Consider the following 12,603-nt stretch of genomic DNA (forward strand, 5'->3'; position numbering starts at 1 on the left):
ATCCTAGAAAGACATTAGGTAATTCAGCCCAAGTAACAAAACGTAAGTAAAAAAAAAACAACAATACCAGATCCCCGACTGCATCTTCTGATCCTGGGGTCCCGAATGCACAAACCAGTATGACCGCTCACAGCATCGGGAACGTCAACAAAAACAGCAACAACTGGAAAGAATTCCAATCTATCCAATAATCAGGAATATTCCTCCAATATCGGACCCCCGACAAGACCTGAATCCGTTACATCGGCCTCATCATCCCGGACTACAAGTCCCATCATGCCGCAGACAGACATATGGCTACTTAAAGGTGCAATTGCCTTCAGATGACATTTTACTACTACTGTGTACGTAGCTATGGAATATGTTGCAGCCATCATGGATTTATGCATCTGCAATAAGTTTACAAATATAAAAATTTAGTGTATTTTTTTTTTTTTTGCAAAAAATAAAAACGAAAAGCATGTTATGACGTCATTATATATACACCGAAGCCCCGGCGTTCACAAAGAATGGCCCACCGCAAGGTGTCCAAATATAGAAACAAGCGGAGGATCATTGTAATGGCCGAGTCCCGTGATTAATGTTTAATTCATGCGATCGAGGCTTCCACCGCCAAACATGGGGGAAGCGGAGCGCGAGTGACACTGGTGTCTGCATTTCCAGCCTCAGCAGCCTCTGCCTCCCACCATCTTCCCCGGATGGTGATTTCACATCCTTTCACATAAGCAGAGGAGGAAGAAGGGGGAAGGGAAGAAAGAAAAAAAATAAAACAGAAGAAAGCAGTAACAGGCAGCATTAAATAGGTTAAATTCCAGCTGGCGGGATCCGGTTTTGTGCGCCCAGCCCGGGAGCTGGAGGGTTAAGCTGGCGGAGCACTTCCTGCTTCTCTCCACAATAGCTACTTATTAATGAAGCCTTCACTATTGTATCAGGGGAGGAAGGAGAAAAGGCAACTCACCACGGATATAGAGCAGGGCTGCCGGCTGGAAGGGGCCATTGGAATTCGCTGCGTCTACCACCATTCTGCTCGATGGCTCGTTACATGTCAGCATCAAACAAAACCCACCGGAGAGGACGAGAAAAAAGCAGCAGCGTCTCCTTAAGGCAGCGATCCCGACTCCATTTTAGTTATTAAAAAAAAAAAAAAAAGAAAGAAGAAAAAAAAAAAAAAAAAAAGAGAAAGGAAGCGGGCAGGTCTGCAGCTGGAGGGGCCGGGCTGGGGCCGGTGATGTCACCGCACAGGAGGCGGGTGATTGGCCGAGCTCAGCAGCTGAAAATGACACTAAAGAAAAAACGACAAAAGGAAACAGACAGCGGATTGGCCGTCTCCGGATGGAAGGACGGACCGGGGAGAGGGGCCGCCTCCATTCAAGGGGAACTTATTTTATTTTCTGAATCCATGACACTGGCGGGGTAGAGGTCAGAGGTGCTGGAAACTCACCAGGAACACAACAAACACCAGAAGGGGCCCGGAGCAAAGAAAAAGCATGAGTGATGGGGAGGAAGGGGTTAAAGGGACTGCAAGGAGCAAGGACTGCTGCACAATAAGGAGCTCTGGTCACAAAGAAGGGAAAACAAAACAAGTAGCCCCGCGCAATAAAGAGATACATTTGTAGGATTGTCCAGCAAGCAGGTCCAAAATTTAAAAGTAAAATTTATTATTTTTTTTTTCATCGTAGATAAAACAACATCATGTCAAGTACAAAAACATAGAGCAGAGGACGCGTTTCAGATATCGCATCGAGACAAAATAAAGACATGATATCCGAAACGCGTCCCCCTGCTCTAGGTTTTTGTACTTGACATGATGGAATTTTATCTACGATGAAAAAAAAATGAAAAAAAAAAAATAAATTTTACTTTTAAATTTTGGACCTGCTTGCTGGACAATCCTACAAATGTATCTCCTTATCTGCTTCGAGTTTGCTTTCTCCTAGTCCGTGCACGGTCAAAAATTGCTGGTCTCCAATGAATCACAACAGGTGGGCTGTTTTCCTTGTATTTGCCCCTGCGCAATAAAATATCCGCTACCAGCGCCGCGTCCCTCGCCCCGGCACCACACGCATTGCCTGGCATCAGGCCCAGCATCGCCTCCACTGCCTGACACCAACACAGTGTCCATTGACAAAGACCAGCACCGCCTCCGCTGCCCGGCACAAAAACCGTCTGCATTGACTGGTATCAGGCCCAGCATCACCTCTGCTGCCCGGCACAAGCACCATCTCCACTGCGCGGCACCGCATCCATTGCCCGGCACCAGCCCCAGCATCGCCTCTGCTGTTCGTTACCAGTCAGGGCTACCAACAGTCCAGAAATTCTAGGACAGTCCATAAAAAATAAGGCACTTTTTTGCCATGTACGTAAAAAGAAATAAATAAACAAATTGGAGGAGTCCATGATTTTTTTTTGAAGCTGAAGACTCATACTGATTATGATGATAGTAATTCTCATCAGTGACTGCAGCCGATGTCTTCAGATCAGCATTATTTATAATCAAAAGATTTAGTATTTTATTGTAGTTTCCAATTTGCCGGTGATAATATTGTCTGTCCGTGTTTTTTTTGTTTTTTTATAAACTGACCAGAAGTAAAAAAAAAACAAAAAAAAAAAAAAAAGTCACGTTGGCCTCCTTGGCACCAGTACCGCAGCATACCACTGCCCGGCACCAGTACCACAGCATACCACTGCCCGGCACCAGTAACTCAGTGTACCCACAGCCCGGCACCAGTACCACAGCATACCACTGCCCGGCACCAGTACCGCAGCATACCACTGCCCGGCACCAGTAACTCAGTGTACCCACAGCCCGGCACCAGTACCACAGCATACCACTGCCCGGCACCAGTACCGCAGCATACCACTGCCCGGCACCAGTAACTCAGTGTACCCACAGCCCGGCACCAGTACCACAGCATACCACTGCCCGGCACCAGTACCGCAGCATACCACTGCCCGGCACCAGTAACTCAGTGTACCCACAGCCCGGCACCAGTACCACAGCATACCACTGCCCGGCACCAGTACCACAGCATACCACTGCCCGGCACCAGTACAACAGCATACCACTGCCCAGCACCAGTACCTCAGTGTGCCCACTGCCCGGCACCAGTACAACAGCATACCACTGCCCGGCACCAGTAACTCAGTGTACCCACAGCCCGGCACCAGTACCACAGCGTGCCCACTGCCCGGCACCAGTACCACAGCGTGCCCACTGCCCGGCACCAGTACCACAGCGTATCCAGTACCTGACGGTATTGTAATATCGCACTGTATCCCCACAATAACACGGCGTCAAATGTAACAAACAAAATAAATACCATCGTCTTCTTCGTACAGGTTAAGAATTCCACCTTCTTCCTCGATTTCTAGGAGTGCTGGGATTTTGACCACAATCGCACAACACATAAAAGCTGTCACCCGGCTCTAGAGATATCTCCATTCAGTACAAAAGGAAAAATGGATGACAACTGCTACAGGACACTGCAGCATACAGACAACTGGAAATGGCCGACAGCAGGACAGCACCCCCAAACTATTAATATGCGAATGTAGCTTTTTCAAAGACCAGTCCTGCAATACTTTTACATGGCCGCTTCCTTATGCGGGCGTCACACGATACGATCTATTGTGCGATCGCACCCGCCCCCGTCGTTTGTGCGTCACGGGCAAAATCACTGCCCATGTCGCACAAAGTCGTTAAATCTCCGTCACATGTACTTACCTGCTGATCGACCTCGCTGTGGGCGGTGAACATCCTCTTCCTGAAGGGGGAGGGACGTTCGGCGTCACAGCGACGTCACACAGCGGCCGCCCAATAGAAGCAGAGGGGCGGAGATGAGCGGGACGTAAACATCCCGCCCACCTCATTCCTTCCACATAGCCGGCGGGAGCCGTGGGACGCAGGTAAGCTGTGTTCATCGTTCCTGGGGTGTCATACAGAGCGGGTTGTAGGCTTACGTTTTTATGGCCATAAATACCAACAAAAACCTCATTTATTTTTTGGACAGGATACAGCCAGGCCCCTTTCTGTTGGGCATTGCACTGTAGAGTGTCTGTCCGTGCATGATACACAGGTGGGGTACGGCTTGGCAGCCTGCCTGATCTAATAGTATGGGCGTCACCTAATAGGCTGCGGGTTTGTGGCGGCTTTATCTGCATATGTGAACAGCGCTCTATGCAAGCCACTAGTGTGCAGTTTTATCATCTAGCAATCGCCCTCCTCCATTCCATGGAGGTGTGTGTGTGATTTGCCCCTCCTGCACCTGTGACGCTTCCACTTTAGTGGGGGTTTAGCTGTATCCTGCTAGAGTACTAGTTTTTGGCCAGGGCGATGTACACACTGCAGCCCATCTTGCTGTAAGTAAGACTTAATTTTTGGAGGATATTTTCCTCTTTTTGTTGCTATGTTTATTACCAATAGAAGCAGAGGGGCGGAGATGAGCGGGACGTAAACATCCCGCCCACCTTCTTCCCTCCGCATAGCCGGCGGGAGCCGCGGGACGCAGGTAAGCTGTGTTCATCGTTCCTGGGGTGTCATACAGAGCGATGTGTGCTGCCCCGGGTACGATGAACAACCGGCGCCATGAAAAAATAAACTATTTTTTAAAAATAAGCGACGTGTACACGACTCACGATTTGTGACCGACTCAGCGTCGCTAGGAGGTGTCACACAAAACGACGTCGCAAACGATGCCGGATGTGCGTCACGAAAACCGTGACCCCGACGACACATCGCACGATAGATCGTCTCGTGTGACGCCCGCATTAGTCCATTACTGAGAAATCAGAGTTAGAAATTATATGCAATTGGGGCTGAAGAGCTCTGGTACATATGAAGCCTCTGTCACTCCAGCTCTATTCTGCCCCAGCGCGGCCTCCTCCTGTTTAACTGACAGCCTCTATTCTGTGTTACGTCAGGCAAAGGAGCCGTCAGTCAAATAGGAGACGGCGGCGCTGGGAGACAGGGGCTTCAGATCTACCAGAGCTCTTCAGCCTCATTTGCATATAATTTCCAACATCACGGATTTCTCAGTAACAGAGGACGGGACCGGCCATGTAAATGTATTGCAGAACTGGTCATTATAAAAATAAATTATTTGGGGGGGGGGGGTTGAAATCCTCTGGACTGATTCCCTTTAAAGGGTCTCAAATCCCCCAAAACCTGAAAAGCGAGAGCAATAAAGTAGGGCTCTGAGACCTGAAAGTAGCCCTTCTATAGCCTAGGTCCCAAGTAATAAAGTAGGCCTCCGAAAGCTGAATATCCCTGGATAGCCCATGTCCCTAGAAGAAAAAAAAAGGCCTCCGAGAGCCGTGAGCAGTCACTGGATAGCCTAGGTCCCATGTAATAAAGGAGGCCTCCGAGAGCCGTGAGCAGTCACTGGATAGCCTAGGTCGCATGTAATAAAGGAGGCCTCCGAGAGCTGTGAACAGTCACTGGACAGCCTAGGTCCCATGTAATAAAGGAGGCCTCCGAGAGCCGTGAGCAGTCACTGGATAGCCTAGGTCCCATGTAATAAAGGAGGCCTCCGAGAGCCGTGAGCAGTCACTGGATAGCCTAGGTCCCATGTAATAAAAGAGGCCTCCGAGAGCCGTGAGCAGTCACTGGATAGCCTAGGTCGCATGTAATAAAGGAGGCCTCCGAGAGCCGTGAGCAGTCACTGGATAGCCTAGGTCCCATGTAATAAAAGGAGGCCTCCGAGAGCTGTGAGCAGTCACTGGATAGCCTAGGTCGCATGTAATAAAGGAGGCCTCCGAGAGCTGTGAGCAGTCACTGGATAGCCTAGGTCCCATGTAATAAAGGAGGCCTCCGAGAGCCGTGAGCAGTCACTGGATAGCCTAGGTCCCATGTAATAAAGGAGGCCTCCGAGAGCTGTGAGCAGTCACTGGATAGCCTAGGTCCCATGTAATAAAGGAGGCCTCCGAGAGCTGTGAGCAGTCACTGGATAGCTCACCTCCCATGTAATAAAGGAGGCCTCCGAGAGCTGTGAGCAGTCACTGAATAGCCTAGGTCCCATGTAATAAAGGAGGCCTCCGAGAGCTGTGAGCAGTCACTGGATAGCCTAGGTCCCATGTAATAAAGGAGGCCTCCGAGAGCTGTGAGCAGTCACTGGATAGCCTAGGTCCCATGTAATAAAGGAGGCCTCCGAGAGCTGTGAGCAGTCACTGGATAGCCTAGGTCCCATGTAATAAAAGGAGGCCTCCGAGAGCTGGAAATAATCACTGGAAAGCCAAGGACCAATGCAATACATAGGCCTCAAGCTGCGGTTGTAGTCACTCCATCTATAGAGCCTTAAGGCTGCTTTACACGGTACGACCGATTGTGCAATTTCACAATCGATCGCACCCGCCCCCCCATCCTTTTTGCGTCACGGGCAAATCGCTGCCCGTGGCGCACAAAGTCAGAAACCCCCCGTCACACGTACTTACCTCCCGTCCGACCTCACTGTGGGCGGCAAACGTCCACTTCCTGGAGTGGGAGGGACGTTTGGCGTCACAGCGACGTCACACGGCCGCCGGCCAATAGAAGCGGAGGGGCGGAGATGAGCGGGACGTAAACATCCCGCCCCCCTCCTTCCTTCCACATAGCCGACGAGAGCCGCGGGTCGCAGGTAATCGATGTTCATCGTTTCCGGGGTGTCACATGGAGCGGCGTGTGCTACCCCGGGAACGATGAACAATTAAATTAAATGATATTATGAAACCTAGCGAGCAGTACACGACTCACGATTTGTGAGCGATACTGCGTCGCTAGGAGGTGTCACACAGGCCGGCATCACCAGCGATGCCGGATGTGCGTCACAAAAACCGTGACCCCGACGATCTATCGCACGATAGATCTTCTGGTGTAAAGCAGCCTTCATTCTTCGGATTGCTGGAACCTACGATTCTGGGAAAACGTCTGATGAGAGCAGATAGCTGGTGTGTGTTTTGGTACAAACACCTGGAGAGCGAAAAAAAAAAAAAAAAAAAAGAAGGATGGGGGAGAGGAACTGTGCAAAAAAGCAACAATAACACGATTGGACTTTGGTGCAAGCACCTGTTGAGAAAAACGCAGCATTTTTTGCAGATGGGAACATGGCCTCATAGCATTTCATTTAACCCTTAACAACCAAAAGCACCAGGACACATCCCAGCAGGATAGTGGGAACACAGGCTATAGTTTACCAAGGATGTGCAATTGCTATTTAAGCAGTTTTCCTCATATGTTTTGCATCATCCCAAGTAAGAACGCGGCATGAACCCACACGGAGTGCAGTAATCTGCCGCAGCACGTGCGCTCCTCTATTTACTGTACACTAATCCTTTGTGCGAGGAGCTCAGGTAACGCGGGGATAAAGCTATTTTGGGAGGATAATTCGAGCTGTGTCTTTTGATGCTGTGCAGCCGCCGCCTGCCTGATGCTTTCATGGCTCCGTCTTCTTTCTATGTTCCCTTTCCATAAGACAATGGAAATAACGCATGTCACGCTTCCTCCGTGCTGCGTCCACTTCCTCCAATTGACTGACGAGGTTATTGGGGGGGACTGGTCCGCACCAGCCCCTCGTCTCCTCCATATGGGGGGTGGGCGGCATCCTAGAGCCGGAGGTTTACATTAAGACAAATCTGCTACTTAAAGGAGCGACCGTAACTAAAACCATTAAGTAGAAGATACGATCCGGAACTGCAGAAGACGTCTCATTTTACTGCTCAGAGACGTGCGAGCTCGGTCACACACGCTCAGACAATCCGATTGTTTGTAGATTTCTCTGTCAGACATTGATCTTATGATTGGGGGTGCTAGCGGTCACACCTACACTAAGCACACGGACGGGCAAACAGGGCTAAAAGCACGGAAACACACCAACAATTGCATCGCTCGCCCACTGCAACATTTACTATGCCGCCTGTGTGGGGGGCTCATGCCAGGACCCCCCCATAATCATGGCCAGCGCAGGCTGCAGATGTGGGCAACTCATGAAGTGATGGGTCTGTTTAGATCTCATCGTACCAGGACCCCATGGTCTAGATGGATAAGCTGGTGCTAGAAGTGGCTGGCAGCCGCTTATCTCCTTCCCATTGCAATACACACGTATGCTCGGCCAAGTGCGTTATAGGCAGCTCAGGGCAGGACGGCGGAGGAGCGAGCCACGCACCGCACATTAAATCCATGCCAATCACTGAAAACAAACATCATAAATATTTACACCAATTAGGAAAAAGAGGAAGACATCGGCTTTTAATTAAAAGTTTCCCCATTGTGCAGCTCTGCAGGCGACAAGCACGGAGGAAGAAAGACGAGCCGGGACTGACTGCAGACTATATGTCATCTCCTGCAACGCCGATCATCATTAGCCGGAGGAAAATGACACCGAAATCATCGCTCTGTAAGGGAGAAGCTTCTATACACTAACAGAGACTAGATACCAGAGCTGCGCTCACTATTCTGCTGGTGCGGTCACTGTGTACATATATTACTGATCCTGAGTTACCTCCTGTATTATACTCCAGAGCTGCACTCACTATTCTGCTGGTGCAGTAACTGTGTACATACAGGAGGTAACTTGGGATCAGTAATGTAATGTAAGTACACAGTGACTGCACCAGCAGAATAGTGAGTGCAGCTCTGGAGTATAATACAGGAGGTAACTCGGGATCAGTAATGTAATGTATGTACACAGTGACTGCACCAGGAGAATAGTGAGTGCAGCTCTGGAGTATAATACAGGAGGTAACTCAGGATCAGTAATGTAATGAATGTACACAGTGACTGCACCAACAGAATAGTGAGTGCAGCTCTGGAGTATAATACAGGAGGTAACTCAGGATCAGTAATGTATTATACTCCAGAGCTGCACTCACTATTCTGCTGGTGCAGTCACTGTGGACATACATTACATTATTGATCCTGTACTAGATCCTAAGTTATATCCTATATTATCCTCCAGAGCTGCACTCACTGTATGCAGCGCTTCTCTTCTCCCCATGATGAATGAGTACTGGAGTCCTAAAACAGAAGATCTCCCTCTATGATGTCCTAATGCTTTACAAGCATTCAACCTCACATTTCCACTCTATTTATGGCGGAGTTTATTGCAACCTTTTGTTCTCTGATATCAGCCATCTCAAGTTCATCACAGACTTAATACCCTAATAATTATTTTGAGGGGGGTTCGTCTCAGACAGGGGTGAGGGTGCTCCATTGACCATTATGGATTCATCTACCTTGTTACTTTCCGGACAGGCAGGTAACTCCGGTTTTATTTTCTCCCATATGAAAATCGCTTACAGTTCCGGTTTACTGCCACCTAGGGGCCGACCTGTGTGTAACCTCCCCAGGATGAGTAAGTGGTCGCTGGGACCCCAACCCATCATGTGTGCTTGCGTGGCCACCAGCCCTACAGAGAATAAAGCATTGATTTTCCCTATTAGATCGAGCTGTAGTTTTCTGATCATTAGGACGCTTAAAGCCGACATGTTTTCTCAGACATCTAACCGTTTAGATGCACTGGTCGTTTTTGATTGTAGCAACTAAAGGGTAATAGAATCATCTGTGATCATGGTAGCTGCAGGTGGATGCCAGTTGTATAACGCAGCCTGTGCCTGCTGCGTATGATGTGGGTACAGTACGAGAGCCGGCAGTGACGTATAGGTGACATGTCGCTAAGGGATAAATGCACAGGTAAGCTCAGAATTCAGGTGAGGCCACGGTACGCCGCAGTCACCGGGACGGAGGAGCCTGGTATCACTCACTGCTGCCCGTGTACGAGGAGACCTAAGGGGAGGACTCCTCTGCAGTAATTAAAGCCGAAGAGCAAGAATTTATTGGCGGATGTGACAACGCCACATGGGCTGGGCCTACAGGATCCAAGGGAAGAACACACAAGGCCACTTTAATAGGCTTTTCTGCCCAACACGAGACTGTAACAAAATGAAAGGGCAGAAATGGTTAATATGGCAGATTGTCAAAGTAACTCCCAAAGCCAAAGGAAGAATAAAAGCAGCAGTGACGCGAGAGTGAGGGGGACGCCGGCAAGCCAGGGGAAACGCCGGAGAGCCAGGGGGGACGCCGGAGAGCCAGGGGGGGGACGACGCCGGAGAGCCAGGGGGGGGGGGGGACGCCGGAGAGCCAGGGGGGAGGACGCCGGAGAGCCAGGGGGGAGGACGCCGGAGAGCCAGGGGGCGCGCGCCGGAGAGCCAGGGGGGGGGGACGACGCCGGAGAGCCAGGGGGGGGGGGACGACGCCGGAGAGCCAGGGGGGGGGACGACGCCGGAGAGCCAGGGGGGGGGGGGGGGGGGGGAACGACGCCGGAGAGCCAGGGGGGGGGGACGACGCCGGAGAGCCAGGGGGGTGGACGACGCCGGAGAGCCAGGGGGGGGGGGGACGCCGGAGAGCCAGGGGGGGGGGGGGGACGCCGGAGAGCCAGGGGGGAGGACGCCGGAGAGCCAGGGGGGAGGACGCCGGAGAGCCAGGGGGGAGGACGCCGGAGAGCCAGGGGGGGGGGGACGACGCCGGAGAGCCAGGGGGGGGGGGGGGGGGGGGGGGGGGTAACGACGCCGGAGAGCCAGGGGGGGGGGGACGACGCCGGAGAGCCAGGGGGGGGGACGACGCCGGAGAGCCAGGGGGGGGGGACGACGCCGGAGAGCCAGGGGGGGGGGGGACGACGCCGGAGAGCCAGGGGGGGGGGGGACGACGCCGGAGAGCCAGGGGGGGGGACGACGCCGGAGAGCCAGGGGGGGGGACGACGCCGGAGAGCCAGGGGGGGGGGACGACGCCGGAGAGCCAGGGGGGGGGGACGACGCCGGAGAGCCAGGGGCTCCCCTCTCCATGGGGGAGACCGCAATAAACCCTGAGCTGCTTCTAATATCCACCGTCACAGGAATCCCCTCTGTGTGAGGAAAGCTCTGAGCAGTGCCAAAGGGGTCCAGGTGCTTTACAGAGACCTGTGCATGACAAGGACGGAGCTTTAGCACCTCCAGTGTATCATCTTCTAAAAAGAGAGGACTTGATCACATCAAACCATATCATAAAGGGGGTCCCCGCACCCCGAGGCAGAAACCACCTTTAAGGCTCTGTGCCCACATGTGCGTATTGCATGCAGTTACGCTGCAATCTGCACCGCAGCGTAACTGCATGCGTCCTGCGTCCCCTGCACAATCTATAAAGATTGTGCATTATCCATGCCCACGTGGCGTTTTGGAATGCAGCGATTTGCATCCTGCCAAGACGCTGCGTTCTAAAAAGCAACAGGTCACGTCTTTCGTGCGCTCTGCATGCAGTCTCCATTCTGTCTATAGGGAGAGGCAGCATGCAGAGCGCACGAATACTGCATTCACCAAAGTTTCAGAACGGAGCTTTTCAGCTGCGCTCTGAAGCGCACATGCAGTGACAAAACGCTGCTGTGCAGAGCGCGCACACGTGGGTGCGTTTTTTACATTCGTTTATTTACTGCAGACAATCAATTCTGCAAGGAAAAACGCATCCCAGCAAAGTCCATGAGAATCCTGAAGTGCTGTGCACATGTTGCAGATTTTTTCCTTTCAGATTTTGATAAAGAAAAAAACAGCACCAAACAATTGGCTTGTCAGTTGTTTCTGCATTTTTCACAGTGCTTTCCCCATCTCAATGAAAAAAAAAAAAAAAAAAAAAAAAAAAGCAAAAGACACTTTTCCCAGCAAAGAGATTTTTATGTGCAGAAAAAAAAACCTGCAACATGTGAACGTACCCCAACAGATGCACTAGTGGACTCCACTGCAAAAGGTCCAAACCAGCCTTCTGCCAGGAAAACCCATGTTTTCGGAATAATAATAATAATAATAATAATAATAATAATAATAATAATAATAATAATAATAATAATAATAATAATAATAATAATAATAATATATATATATATATATATATATATATATAATATTCTAAAATGGTAATGCTAGAAAGTTCACCCGGTACTGCAAAATAAAATAAATCCTTATAAAACAAAACCAAGTGAAAAAAAAACAAAAAACAAAAACACTGAAAAATGTGTATTCTCATCTACAAAGACCCTATCCCAATATGTAGTAGGTGTCACATTATTATTAATTATTAATAATAAAATAATTTTAGCAAATTCCTCCAATTACAAATGTAGTATAGTTCTCCTGATATAGCCATGTCTCTTACCTCATGTGCAGGTCATTGCAGCTAGCTTAGGTATCCTATGGCTACTACCACTCATTTGCGCGTGGACATAACCATGGATACTCAAGCTGCAATGCCCTGCACATGAGGTAAGTGACATGGCTAATCAGAACTGTACTACATTTCTAGCTGGCGGCATTTGCTGATATTATTATTACACCTACTGCATATTGGAGGATCTTAAAGATGAGAATACTCCCTTTAACTCTTGGAAGGCGAAACGGAAAAATAAAAATAAGTCAGAAGTAAAGAGAACATACACCATTAGTACTGTATGGACTCATATTATTGAAGGAGGCTGGAGAGCCTCCATGAGTCTGTGGCGAGGAGGCCACAGCTCCCGATTAAATGATTCCACTTTGTTTTGCACTGAGGATGTGCGAGATCAAGTCTTACACGTGGTTCTCAGCTCTGACGGTGCGCCCCCTGCTGGCTCAGTG

At 50.2% G+C, this 12,603-nt stretch overlaps 1 protein-coding gene across 3 annotated transcripts in view; it reads right to left on the reverse strand.

The window, feature by feature from the left end:
• Positions 1-12,603, reverse strand: part of PPP2R5C (protein phosphatase 2 regulatory subunit B'gamma) — an 82,817-nt gene that overhangs the window by 52,540 nt on the left and 17,674 nt on the right. The window contains exon 1 of one of the 3 annotated variants that reach the window (XM_075330470.1): positions 959-1,140. The exons of the other annotated variants lie outside the window; for them this stretch is intronic. Coding sequence (XP_075186585.1) covers positions 959-1,052 — 94 coding nt within the window. The 5' untranslated portion in view covers positions 1,053-1,140. Of the gene's footprint in view, positions 1-958; positions 1,141-12,603 lie in introns of those variants that run through there. 3 annotated transcript variants of the gene reach the window in all.

This window comes from Anomaloglossus baeobatrachus, chromosome 12 (genome assembly GCF_048569485.1).
Source record: "Anomaloglossus baeobatrachus isolate aAnoBae1 chromosome 12, aAnoBae1.hap1, whole genome shotgun sequence".
Classification (NCBI taxonomy): Eukaryota; Metazoa; Chordata; class Amphibia; order Anura; family Aromobatidae; genus Anomaloglossus; species Anomaloglossus baeobatrachus.